A 12,993-nucleotide genomic window follows, 5' to 3' on the forward strand; every position below is an offset into this window, starting at 1 on the left:
ATATTCTTTACTTTTAATCTTCCACAAACATGGGTGGTTTCTGTATATTTCAATGAATTCACTTACAAACTCTCGAGAACACTGACGAGTATCAGACATTTTAATGCCCTGTGCACACAAATACAAACACTAGACTGAGCAAACAGCTGTTTCGCGCCAGATTTGCGGCGATCTCCTGTCCACACGCTCCAACTTGTCTGCGCAGATGTGGTTTGAACCGACAGATTTGAGAGGTTTCGCTCAAACCTCCAACTCCAACTTCCAGGTTTGCACACACCTCAGGTTGGTGCAAATCTTCTGTTCACACGCAACGATCTGTCTGCGCAGATGTGATGTGCGCAGACATTTGCGCAGACAGATCGTTGCGTGTGGACGGGCCTTTAGAAAGCATGTGTGCACACTTTTGCATTCATTTTTCAGTACATTTACGTTCAAATTGGCTATTCTTTGAAATATTTTGAATTTATGCTATAACATCTTTGAGGTTGTACTTTTTCTTGTGGCGCGTATTTCCCATGAGCTCCTGCGACTGTGCGTCCGTTTGATTCGATCGCCATTTTGGGATTACGTTTGTATTGAATGCGACAGTTGCAAAATTTTGTAGGGTAAGCGTACTGTGAATATTTTTGATTGAGTATGTGAAGTTTTTCACAGCAAGTGTTTAAATGTCCTTGTAAATTTTTGAGTGCAAAATATAAGCCTTCGTCGTTGAATTAGAGTAACTTTGTTGTCGGCGAGATGTACGAATTTTTGTTTGGTGTCTATTTTGCTCAGAAATGAGTGTAATGGCGGAGCTGTAGACCTGGCTTTGAGTCTTATAAGCACAATAGATTCCTTGTTTTCAGGCATATGTAAATTAAATTCAGTAGCTTTTTGTTCCAGGCACCAAAATGTCTCGATATCGAGATTCGGGGTCATCTGATGCTAAGTTATATGTTGGAGACTTAGGTACGTAAGTAAGACCTCACATTTATATATTGCGTTGATTGATGCATTGTGAGAATTCAGTTGAAATGTTCAGAAACCACCGACAGGAAGAGAAGTAAAGGGCTCCTTTGTTGTTAGGATCGTCGGCGTCCAAACAGGAACTTGAAGAAGCGTTTTCGTATTACGGCCCTTTGCGCAATGTGTGGGTCGCTCGTAATCCACCCGGCTTTGCGTTTGTGGAATTTGAGGACGTGAGAGACGCAGAAGATGCAATTCGGGGATTGGATGGAAGGTATGTACCCCTGTCTCTCACAACGATGTAACGCTGCATCATTGTAGAGAAGTCACTTGAGAGCTAACCCATCTGAACACACATGGTGTTGGGGGAGGCTTATTTAGTTGTAAAATATTTATCGCATTCATCTGAAGGTGACAAGCAGTATGAACAAATGTTTCGAAAATTTCTGTCTGTGACTAGTAATGTGTTCTGGGGTAAATGTGAATTTGTGTTTTCATGCATTTCTGTAGCATCCATAAGTCAGTAGGGTATAACCTTGGTTTATTATTGTAAAAACTTACGTCAGCAGAAGTATGCAATTCCATTGAGAATTGTCAGAGTATATTGTATACAAAGTATTTTAAGCTGTGTTAAAATTACTTCACTCAGTAGAAAGAAACTGTTATATTTAGTTTGTGTTACTGTTGGTGTTTAGCTCTGCTTGATCTTGTAATCTTAAATTTTATCATGCATGTGCTGTGATTTAATTACCTTATTTCCTTTCGTGTGTCTCATTGTATTCTGAATATTGTTGGTGATTAATTTTCTATGCTCTGTCGGACTTGAAGGGGACTGTGGAAGAAAGAAATCTTTCAGTTAGGAATAGAAGGCTTTATCTGTTATCAAATGCACTGCATGCTGGTAACAAACAGTTCCATATATATTGCTGGAGAATGCTGTTTCCTTTATAAATTTTTTGTCCTGTATTTTTCTTGTTTCTGAATTCAACATTATACATGACATCCAGTTCCTCAAAATTGCTCTTTTGGGCTAGCAGTTTCTTGTGCAGACCCCTTCGGTTTGTCCTGATCATTAATAGTAGGTACAGTAGTTTTGTCTTTGTTATTTAAATCATGTCTCCCTTATCACTACTTTTTCATTAAACAGAACTATATGTGGCAGAAGAGTTCGTGTAGAAATGTCAAATGGCATAGGTGGCAAAGGTGGCCGATTCAGAGGTTCAGTACCACGACGAGGTCGGCCATTTCACCCAGAAGACAGGTGCTACGAATGTGGGGAGCGAGGCCACTATGCCCGTGATTGCTACAGATACCGTTCTCGTAGCAGTGGACGGCGCAGGTGAGTGATTTGTTCAGATTGGGGAGGAGTTCTGACCCTCCAAATCGGCGGCCTTGGCTGCTTGCCACGTACTGAAAATATTGCACACACGCATGCCCTGCTCACAGTTATAATTGTTGTTCCTAACGTTTTTATAGGAAGAGCGGCAGACAAATTTCACAAAACACACTCTTCGACCCGTACGGCTGACATATCTCGTCAAGTCGACCTCACAACCCAACTGCTCTGCAGAGCTACAGAGCCGCGAGAGCGAGCATTGCGTAGTGTTTTAGCGTAAAGTGGGCTACAGCTTCGAGTTCACCAGCCATCTCTAAGTTCTCCCTCTTCTGTGTCTACGGGTTTTATGTTCTGCACACTGTCGACAAGAATTTCTCGTAGTTCTGCTGTGCTTGAACCTCTAGAGCTACTGTTCACAAATAAGTGAGTCTGTAACTTGTACAGAGATGACAAGAAACTAATAGTATGGGTTTCATAGTTTCAACTCGCTGTCAAATGTTTCTTTTAATGTGATTTTTGTGAAATATTTATAAATGTTTAAAGTCTTTGAGCAGACTGTTAATCACAGTTGACAGGGAGTTAGTAATTGGCCCAACGTAGTCCACTTTGTGAGAATTGCTATAGGACCATTCATATCAGGAAGGAAACATTGTGAGTTCTTAAATTTTCACAAATGGGAATACTTTGGGCTGGCTGTTAAACTCTGAGACCCAGTTATTTGTTATATAACATATTCATAACAATACTCAGTATCATTTGATTATTGTTCCATTTGCTAATACAATATTGAGACCATACTGATCAATTTTGAAGTTTTCAGTTTGTTAAATTGTAAAATACATCAATGTGTAACTTCTAAGTTATTACTGTTATATTACTGAAAATTTTCATTTATTTTTCTGATTGTTGGCACATGGCAATAACTTACATAACTTCAAACTTCCTGATACACATTACTGCCTTTGGTGCTTGGATTGAGGCAAGCTTTCAAATTTTAATTGCGTTGTGCAGTCTATGTAGTGTGGACATTTTGTTACCCGTTTGGAAAGTAAAGGGAATTTTGAGGGCTAACTCTGAGCATATCTGGCTATTCAGGAGTAGTTTGCACAGTTTTTCATCCAGTTTATAGTTACAATATTTGCTTATTATTATCCCGAATTAGTCACACTGTGTAGGGTTTAGTCTTCATTAGACTACTGTCCATTACAGGGTGTTTCACGCCATCTGTCTGGTGAGCAGCAATTAATATCAAGTTATGTAGTCCATAATAATACTCAACTGAGTTAATTTCACTCCCATCTGCATGCTCCCCAAATAAATGGTGAAAGAATTGAGTAGCAGTACTGAAGCTTCGATGTTATAATTGTAGCTGACTTTCAGTTGCCATGTTGTTTTTTACTAAAATTCATAACCCTACATTTTTATTGGGACAAAGAAAATTGTTGCAGGTTTCCTTTGTCACATGAACATTTTATTATTTCTGATCTGTTATTTGCAAGGTCGGGAGACATATTACTGCTTTTTCGGATTTTAGCTGCACATTGGAGATGAATATTTAATGTCTTGTTACAGATAGTGAGACATTTTCATTAAGTTTGTATGCAGCTGTGCGTTTAATGTATCAATTGTAGGAGTGATCTTTACATTGTATACTTCATAGTAAATTTTTGTTACTTTCATATGCATTATTCATCCTCAGGTCATACTCACGTAGTCGTTCACGTTCAAGATCAAGATCACGTAGCCGCAGCAGGTCACGAAGCCGTCGTTCAAGAACAAGATCAAGATCTCACAGCCGCTCGAAGACACCTAGGTCACGTTCTCGCACTCGCAGCCCAGCTCGTTCTAGGACACCGCGCTCACGAAGCCGCAGTGGAAGCAGGTTAGAAACAGAATTCATAATTCTTACGTACTTTACATTCTACAGACCTCTACACTTTCCTGGCAGTGAGCTTGTCCAGAGGAATTTGAGATATGGACAGGTAACATGTTTTATGCTAATGTATTTCCCCAATTTTTTTGTTCGAAAAATCATGTGAAACACCTATTAAGACTTGATGCGTAGATCAGTTGAAAATACAGGAATCATTAAATATGGTAAAAGCTCGGTGTTTCAGCAGCATGTTATCACATGAAACTTGCTTTGCTCAGCCCATACATTACTGTTAAGCAACTACTGAGAGGCTAGAAGATGGAAAAACTATCCTTAGTGCTGAAATTGAAATGTATTTGTAGCAGAGATTGTGGTAAGACTATTTCTAGCAAATATCCCTTGTAGTTTGCTGGCTTTCAATGACATTCTAGCTGTTGTTAGATGGGAGTGTGAACACTGATACGGTCTTGACAGTAATGATGATGTCATCTTGGTGGAGGCTGGAAGTTTACTGATAGAAATTATTTCATTGAATACAAAACTCACTGCCATGTCAAAATGTGATGTACTTACGCTGTGGCAATATTTTGCAGCCACATGAACATCATCATTATTAAGAAAAAGAAAGTTGCCCCCTTACCATATAGTGGAGATGCTAAGTCACAGTAGGCACAACAGTGTCACAAAGCTTTTGACCCATCTCTCTCTCTCTCTCTCTCTCTCTCTCTCTCTCTCACTCACACACACACACACACACACACACACACACACACACACACACACGCAACTAGCCACACTGCATTTTCCGTCATTTGATCATTATCCGTAAGTTACATCCTAAAGAGCCCATAATTACATTAACATGAGTGCTAATTAATGTAAGTAACTTGTGATTTTCGGCAAGTCTTACAATTTGGGAAAACACATTGTGCTGGAGCCTTTTTCTCTTAGAGGATTCGTGTAAATGTAATATAATACTTACCAGAATTGGCACAATATGGGAGAACAATGAATTAGTTCACTTATTTTGTTTACCAAATTCATTAGGGAAAATTCTGGATGGAATACAGAGTTGTGCATGTCAAGTCAATGTGAAGAATTATCTGCGGAAGGTAAGTAAACCCTGAACAGAGCAAAAGATAGTGGTTATGGACTTCAGCGTTCTTTCGTACATAGGTTTCTTAGCTGGCTTGACACAGTTAAAGCTTGCTGGCCTGTATTGCAGGCTTTTTTCTGTTTAAGGACTTTTGCAAGTAGAGGACAAAGGGTGTCACTTTCATTCTTTGATCTGTCACATGAACTTGACACAGATTGTCAAGAGGTTCTGTGTAGTAAACTGGAAGCTTATTAATTGGAGGAATAGTTCAGCCTTGTATGATAATAGTGGCAAAAATGTGATTCGCAATAGAGTAGACCAGGGTCCGTACTGAATTTCTGAATCTGATGTTGTATGGGAAGGCTACACAGTGTCATCAGTCTGTATGTACAAAGTTTCAGCGTGTGTCTCCTCTCGTAGGTGGGTCCCAAGCTTGCACCATCTACACACATGGTGAAATGCCAACTTCAAATAACTTACACGAAAGGCACTCTTACCTTACAAGCTCCTGCATGATTCTTCAATTTCTCCAGGCGTATTTCGTCACATTACTGATTATTTTTCTAATACCTGTAGTGACAGCTGTACTACAAAAAATGCAGAAAATCATGTGATTTGGAGAATCCATATTTAATCAGCTGTAAATCGTAGTTTTATGAATGGATTCAACCAAAAATTTTAATGGCACTTAGCCATGTTGTCTTCTGCTTTCCATCAATAATATATGCCTTTCTCTGTCAAAGTACATGCAACTGAAAAATTGATGTAAGCATTTTGGGTGCGTATTGGGGACACTATCTCCAGTGTATGTTCTATAGTCTTTTTTATCATACAGTATTTGGAAAGAGTATTCTTTTAGCTTCAGAAGCTATATAGTTTTATACACATGTCTTCACATTGCTGAAATGACTCCCAAAAGGTTTCAAAAATAAATTACATACTGAAAAAAATTTTACAGCATTATTTGAGACAGTACTGAAAGCATTCTTAAAATATTGCCAATACTGTTAACACTGTTGTTGAAGGAAATATCTTCGCTAAGATAGCAGAAATGTGTTTCATATGAAACACAGATACCTTTCTGTAGTTGTAATTACAGGATGGAATAGTAGGTAAAACAAAGGAAAGGCAACAAAAACAATGTTCATATCAACTTTTGACATCTTCTGTAGCAGAAGTATGTGCCACAGGGCCCCCCCCCCCCCCACCCCGGAGACACACACACACACACACACACACACACACACACACACACACACACAGTGGCTCCATGTTCCATACGTCAGTCAGCTATAAGCCTTTCCTTTATTTCATATTAAAAATATTTCTAGTGCATACAGTTTTTAATTGATGCAAGTTATACTACTGTAAAGAAATGCTGAATCCAGAAGTAACTATCTGCTGTACATTATTTAGCAGTTCTATGGTATTTATGGCCCTGTTTAATGATTTAGCAACAAAACATTGGCACACAACATAGTTCTTTGCATTCAGTTTTTAATGTTGTAAAAGAGCTGAACATACAAACACACAAAGCTGATGTCAATTTAAAGGCTTTCACACAAAAATAAGTTAGGAGAACATTGTTTTCTTCCCACAATTTGCGTGGAAAGATCATGCAAATTGTAAGCAGTGAACCATGACACATCAATTTCTGTGTAAAATATAAACGAGATTGCAAGCACTAATTGCATTGCATGTGCCTGCACGTACACAGTAATTGTCTTGCATTCTTTCTTTATCTAGTGAGCATTGTACTAACTCAGATATTATATGACTTGTAAGTAAAACAGATCACATCAGTCTTTCTTAGGACAGAATAAGGCATTTTCAGTGCATTTAATATAAGTTCGGTATGGAGTGAGTGGAGGAAAGGGTAGTTGCCAGTGTGTGCTGAGTGCGGCAGCAGGGGGTGATAACCACCATACTTAGTGGGACCTGGATGCCCTGAGGGCCCCAAAAATGGAATTCTTTCAATTAATATAATTCTATTCTGCCTAATTCTAAGAATATATACTTTCAGTACGTAATAATTTTTGTGTTCAAATTCCTTTCTAAAGCAGACTCAACTCCTGAATGCCTAGTTATCACACTACTGTCAAACACAAAAGTTGCCTACAGTGTTTTGTTGTTCAGTTTTGGCACTACTACTAAAGTAGCATTTGTGTGATATCGTTGAACATGTTGATGGTACTATGAGCAGGTATGACAGTACCAGTAGGTTACTGTAGAGTAGTTGCTCCTCTAGACGGCATCCTATACAAGCTGACCAGTTGCGTCTTTACGTGTGGTTACTCGTACTTGAGGTACTTGGGCTATGCATTCCTTTACACCGCAATTTAGTCTTCCCATTGTTATCGTTTTTAGGCAAACCAAAGGGTAAAAACTGAAGTAAAAGAGCATGTCCTTGCAGTATTTATTTATTTCCGTTAAAAGTAAAAGAAAAAAAATCAGTCAACTCTATTAAAATAGGTTACATAAATAAGTCTTCAGTCAGAATAAATTTCCACCTGCTGGCCATTAGCATCACAAGAGAAACACACAACATCCTGACAAGAATGCTTCTTGCAGACATTGTTTCTACAATTGTTGCACGATGTCTTCGTCCTGACATTTTTGTGTCATCCAAATATATGATCTATTCCAGGTGTAGGTTTGTCATGAACTGGGCTTCCTTTTCTGAATTTTTCAAGAGCTATTTGTATAGCTTTCAGAAGGTTCGTTAGTTTCGCTCTTTGCACTAGATGAGCCTTCATAAGACAATATGACAGGTTTTTAAGAAAAAGCCATCGGTTGTCTGTCTGGGGTGTTGTGGCTAAAGATGACATTCAAATTTATTCCTGCAATATCAAGATGTCGATAGAATAATGCCAGCAGCTATCTGGTTATTCTGGCTGTAGTATACGATGCTCACATCTGATTCAGTCTCTGCTCCTCCGTTGGTTCTGTTATAGTCCAAATTTACTGCTGATTTCTCACTTTAGATGTCAATTTCATTTGTATCACGCATCGTAGAGAGGAGGACCACAGCTTCTGGTTTTTTAGTGTCAGTTGAAGATAAACAGATTGTACTGAAAGCCATTGAGTGTCTATTTGCTTTCCGTTGTTACCAGCTTGAAATTCAGGTGTTTTTTGTTAAGTGCCAATGGAGGTGAACTTCTTATCTAGTAGATTATGAGCTAGACTATAACTGGTGTAATAGTTATGTCATAATATTCCTGTTTGTGCCCTGTATGGGAGTTACCAGTCTTTTGATGTCGTCTTCAGGTTTATTTGATTTTAGATAAGGTGCAGCAAACTGTTTGCCACAATACACTTCAAAATTGAGGGTTTAAAATGTTTTTGCATCACTAAGGGAGTATAGTTTGATACCATACTTCGCAGGCTTATTTGGAATGTACTGTACAAACTTAAGACGGCCTGTAAAGGCCTGCAGCATTTCAGCAATTGTCACAAATTCACTGACATTATAGTGATTAATAAAGTTATTTACAAATTCTTGGTGAAGCTCACATAGAGGTGCCACTTTTTCTGTAGACCTTGGTTCAATTCTTCTTTCCATATTGTCAAACCTAATTGCTCTAAGTAAAAAACAGAGAGTTTATAACTGAAAAGTGATTGTAAGATAGTCACACCAGCACCATCAGATGTCCACAGTTGACTGCAGTTGGCATGATGTCCTTTCTTTATGCCAATCAAAAAAAGTGCACCAAAAAGAGCAAAAAGAGCTGAAGTGTCTTGCAATCATGAACTCTAAAATAGTTGCTATCGCTACGTTTTTTTCCCAGTCCACGTGTTTGTATGAGCTAAGATGTCTTCTATCATGTTTTTAGTGATAACAAAATAATATGCATCTAAAGGTGTAAGTGCGTTTCTGTCAGTCCCTTTTGGGCCTGGTAAAGTTTTGGTAATGTTTTTAGCACCTTTTTCCCTGCAGTTAGGGGTGGAAAGTATGTTGTAATCATAAAAGTACTCCTTTGCAAAGCTAATGAATTTATAAGAATAACATCAAAGTGTTTCACAATAAGTTGCGGACTTTGTGAGATACTATTAAAGAAAGACAATATATTCAGTGGGATATTTGAGTATCTGTATTCAATACACATACTTCAAAAAATCCAAAAAGATCCTATTTAGATAGCAGCAAATACTCCGTTCATACACAAGAGGGACCTGTGAATTCCACTGCATATATTGTCTTTCTTTAATAGTATCTCACAAAGTCCGGAACTTATTGTGAAACACTGATGTTATTCCTATAAATTCGTTAGCTTTACAAAGGAGTACTTTTATGAGTACAACAGACTTTCCACTCCTAACTGCAGGGAAAAAAGTGCTAAAAACATTATCAAAACTTTACCAGGCCCAGGTAGTTTGTTTTTTAAGCATAGGAAGGTCCAAAGTTGAATATGCTGCTAAAATATCTATTGAAGAAATAGATAAGAGGTGGCAATCGAGTGACTGAAAAGATGAATTTGCTTCAAGAACAAAGAAAGGATTATATTGAAGTAGGAAAAACATATCTGGCAGAAAATATTTACCAGCTTATTTAACTGTAAGCAAAATGCATAGAATTTCTTAAGATTACTGACAAAAATCACACAAATAGTATTCATTGTATTATTATGCTTGTCATTCAGCCTTTAATTTTTTGTTGTGGCTCCTTGATTGGTATTTGAAGTGAATGTTTGAGGCTAAAACTGTGACAAAGCCGAAACAAACTCACAATACAAGCAGCAGGTCATTGTTTCGTATCTCGTGTATAATAATCGAGCAAAGCGATTTTTTTAAAACGCCTGCTCCCTGAAGGAACTTTGAAGTGTCAATTTTGATCTCATGCAGAACCAATCTTTAGTGAAGGTCACCATAGGGGAAGTACACTTTGCATGCCAAATATGATATTACACATATGGCATAGCACTTAACACACTAGAGAAGATATTGAACTACATCTACATTTATACTCCGCAAGCCACCCAACGGTGTGTGGCGGAGGGCACTTCACGTGCCACTGTCATTACCTCCCTTTCCTGTTCCAGTTGCGTATGGTTCGCGGGAAGAAAGACTGTCTGAAAGCCTCCGTGCGCGCTCTAATCTCTCTAATTTTACATTCGTGATCTCCTCGGGAGGTATAAGTAGGGGGAAGCAACGTATTCGATACCTCATCCAGAAACGCACCCTCTCGAAACCTGGCGAGCAATCTACACCGCGATGCAGAGCGCCTCTCTTGCAGAGTCTGCCACTTGAGTTTGCTAAACATCTCCGTAACGCCATCACGGTTACCAAATAACCCTGTGACGAAACGCGCCGCTCTTCTTTGGATCTTCTCTATCTCCTCCGTCAAACCGATCTGGTACGGATCCCACACTGATGAGCAATACTCAAGTATAGGTCGAACGAGTGTTTTGTAAGCCACCTTCTTTGTTGATGGACTACATTTTCTAAGGACTCTCCCAATGAATGTAAACCTGGTACCCGCCTTACCAACAATTAATTTTATATGATCATTCCACTTCAAATCGTTCTGCACACATACTCCCAGATATTTTACAGAAGTAACTGCTACCAGTGTCTGTTCCGCTATCATATAATCATACAATAAAGGATCCTTCTTTCTATGTATTCGCAGTACATTACATTTGTCTATGTTAAGGGACAGTTGTCACTCCCTGCACCAAGTGCCTATCCGCTGCAGATCTTCCTGCATTTCGCTACAATGTTCTAATGCTGCAACTTCTCTGTATACTACAGCATCATCCGCGAAAAGCCGCATGGGAATTCCGACACTATCTACTAGGTCATTTATATATATTGTGAAAAGCAATGGTCCCATAACACTCCCCTGTGGCACGCCAGAGGTTACTTTAACGTCTGTAGACGTCTCTCCATTGATAACAACATGCTGTGTTCTGTTTGCTAAAAACTCTTCAATCCAGCCACACAGCTGGTCTGATATTCCGTAGGCTCTTACTTTGTTTATCAGGCGACAGTGCGGAACTGTATCAAACGCCTTCCGGAAGTCAAGAAAAATAACATCTACCTGGGAGCCTGTATCTAATATTTTCTGGGTCTCATGAACAACTCTGTGTAGAATCGAATTGGTATCCCGTCAGGTCCAGTGGACTTTCCTCTATTGAGTGATTCCAGTTGCTTTTCTATTCCTTGGACACTTATTTCGATGTCAGACATTTTTTCGTTTGTGCGAGGATTTAGAGAAGGAACTGCAGTGCGGTCTTCCTCTGTGAAACAGCTTTGGAAAAAGGTGTTTAGTATTTCAGCTTTACGCGTGTCATCCTCTGATTCAATGCCATCATCATTCCGGAGTGTCTGGATATGGTGTTTCGAGCCATTTACTGATTTAACGTAGGACCAGAACTTCCTAGGATTTTCTGTCAAGTCGGTACATAGAATTTTACTTTCGAATTCACTGAACGCTTCACGCATAGCCCTCCTTACGCTAACTTTGACATTGTTTAGCTTCTGTTTGTCTTGAGAGGTTTTGGCTGCGTTTAAACTTGGAGTGAAGCTCTCTTTGCTTTCGCAGTAGTTTCCTAACTTTGTTGTTGTGCCACGGTGGGTTTTTCCCGTCCCTCACAGTTTTACTCGGCACGTACCTGTCTAAAACGCATTTTACGATTGCCTTGAACTTTTTCCATAAACACTCAACATTGTCAATGTCGGAAGAAAAATTTTCTTTTTGATCTGTTAGGTAGTCTGAAATATGCCTTCTATTACTCTTGCTAAACAGATAAACCTTCCTCCCTTTTTTTGTATTCCTATTAACTTCCATATTCAGGGATGCTGCAACGGCCTCATGATCACTGATTCCCTGTTCTGCGCTTACAGTCAAAAAGTTTGGGTCTGTTTGTTATCAGTAGGTCCAAGATGTTATCTCCACGAGTCGGTTCTCTGTTTAATTGCTCGAGGTAATTTTCGGATAGTGCACTCAGTATAATGTCACTCGATGCTCTGTCCCTACCACCCGTCCTAAACATCTGAATGTCCCAGTCTTCATCTGGTAAATTGAAATCTCCACCTAAGACTATAACATGCTGAGAAAATTTATGTGAAATGTATTCCAAATTTTCTCTCAGTTGTTCTGCCACTAATGCTGCTGAGTCGGGAGGTTGGTAAAAGGAGCCAATTATTAACCTAGCTCGGTTCTTGAGTGCAACCTCCACACACAATAATTCACAGGAACTATCCACTTCTACTTCACTACAGGATAAACTACTACTAACAGCGACGAACACTCCACCACCGGTTGCATGAAATCTATCCTTTCTAAACACCGTCTGTACCTTTGTAAAAATTTCGGCAGAATTTATCTCTGGCTTAAGCCAGCTTTCTGTACCTATAACGATTTCAGCTTTGGTGCTTTCTATAAGCGCTTGAAGTTCTGATACTTTACCAACGCAGCTTCGACAGTTGACAATTACAATACCGATTGCTGCTTGGTCCCCGGATGTCCTGACTTTGCCCCGCACCCGTTGAGGCTGTTGCCCTTTCTGTACTTGCCCAAGGCCATCTAACCTAAAAAACCGCCCAGCCCACGCCAAACAACCCCTGCTACCCGTGTAGCCGCTTGTTGCGTGTAGTGGACTCCTGACCTATCCAGCGGAACCCGAAACCCCACCACCCTATGGCGCAAGTCGAGGAATCTGCAGCCCACACGGTCGCAGAACCGTCTCAGCCTCTGATTCAGACCCTCCACTCGGCTCTGTACCAAAGGTCCGCAGTCAG

General features: G+C 39.5%; 1 protein-coding gene across 1 annotated transcript in view; it reads left to right on the top strand.

Annotated features, from left to right (window-relative positions):
• The first annotated feature begins 510 nt into the window (after positions 1–510).
• The window catches only part of LOC124619586 (serine/arginine-rich splicing factor 7-like), a 30,359-nt gene continuing 17,876 nt past the window's right edge, over positions 511–12,993 (top strand). Inside the window, exons 1-5 of the mRNA XM_047146088.1 lie at positions 511–605; positions 883–948; positions 1,066–1,219; positions 2,093–2,284; positions 3,981–4,163. Of these exons, the coding sequence (XP_047002044.1) occupies positions 891–948; positions 1,066–1,219; positions 2,093–2,284; positions 3,981–4,163 (587 nt within the window). The 5' untranslated portion in view covers positions 511–605; positions 883–890. The remainder of the gene's footprint in view (positions 606–882; positions 949–1,065; positions 1,220–2,092; positions 2,285–3,980; positions 4,164–12,993) is intronic.

This window comes from Schistocerca americana, chromosome 6 (assembly GCF_021461395.2).
Source record: "Schistocerca americana isolate TAMUIC-IGC-003095 chromosome 6, iqSchAmer2.1, whole genome shotgun sequence".
Taxonomy (NCBI): Eukaryota; Metazoa; Arthropoda; class Insecta; order Orthoptera; family Acrididae; genus Schistocerca; species Schistocerca americana.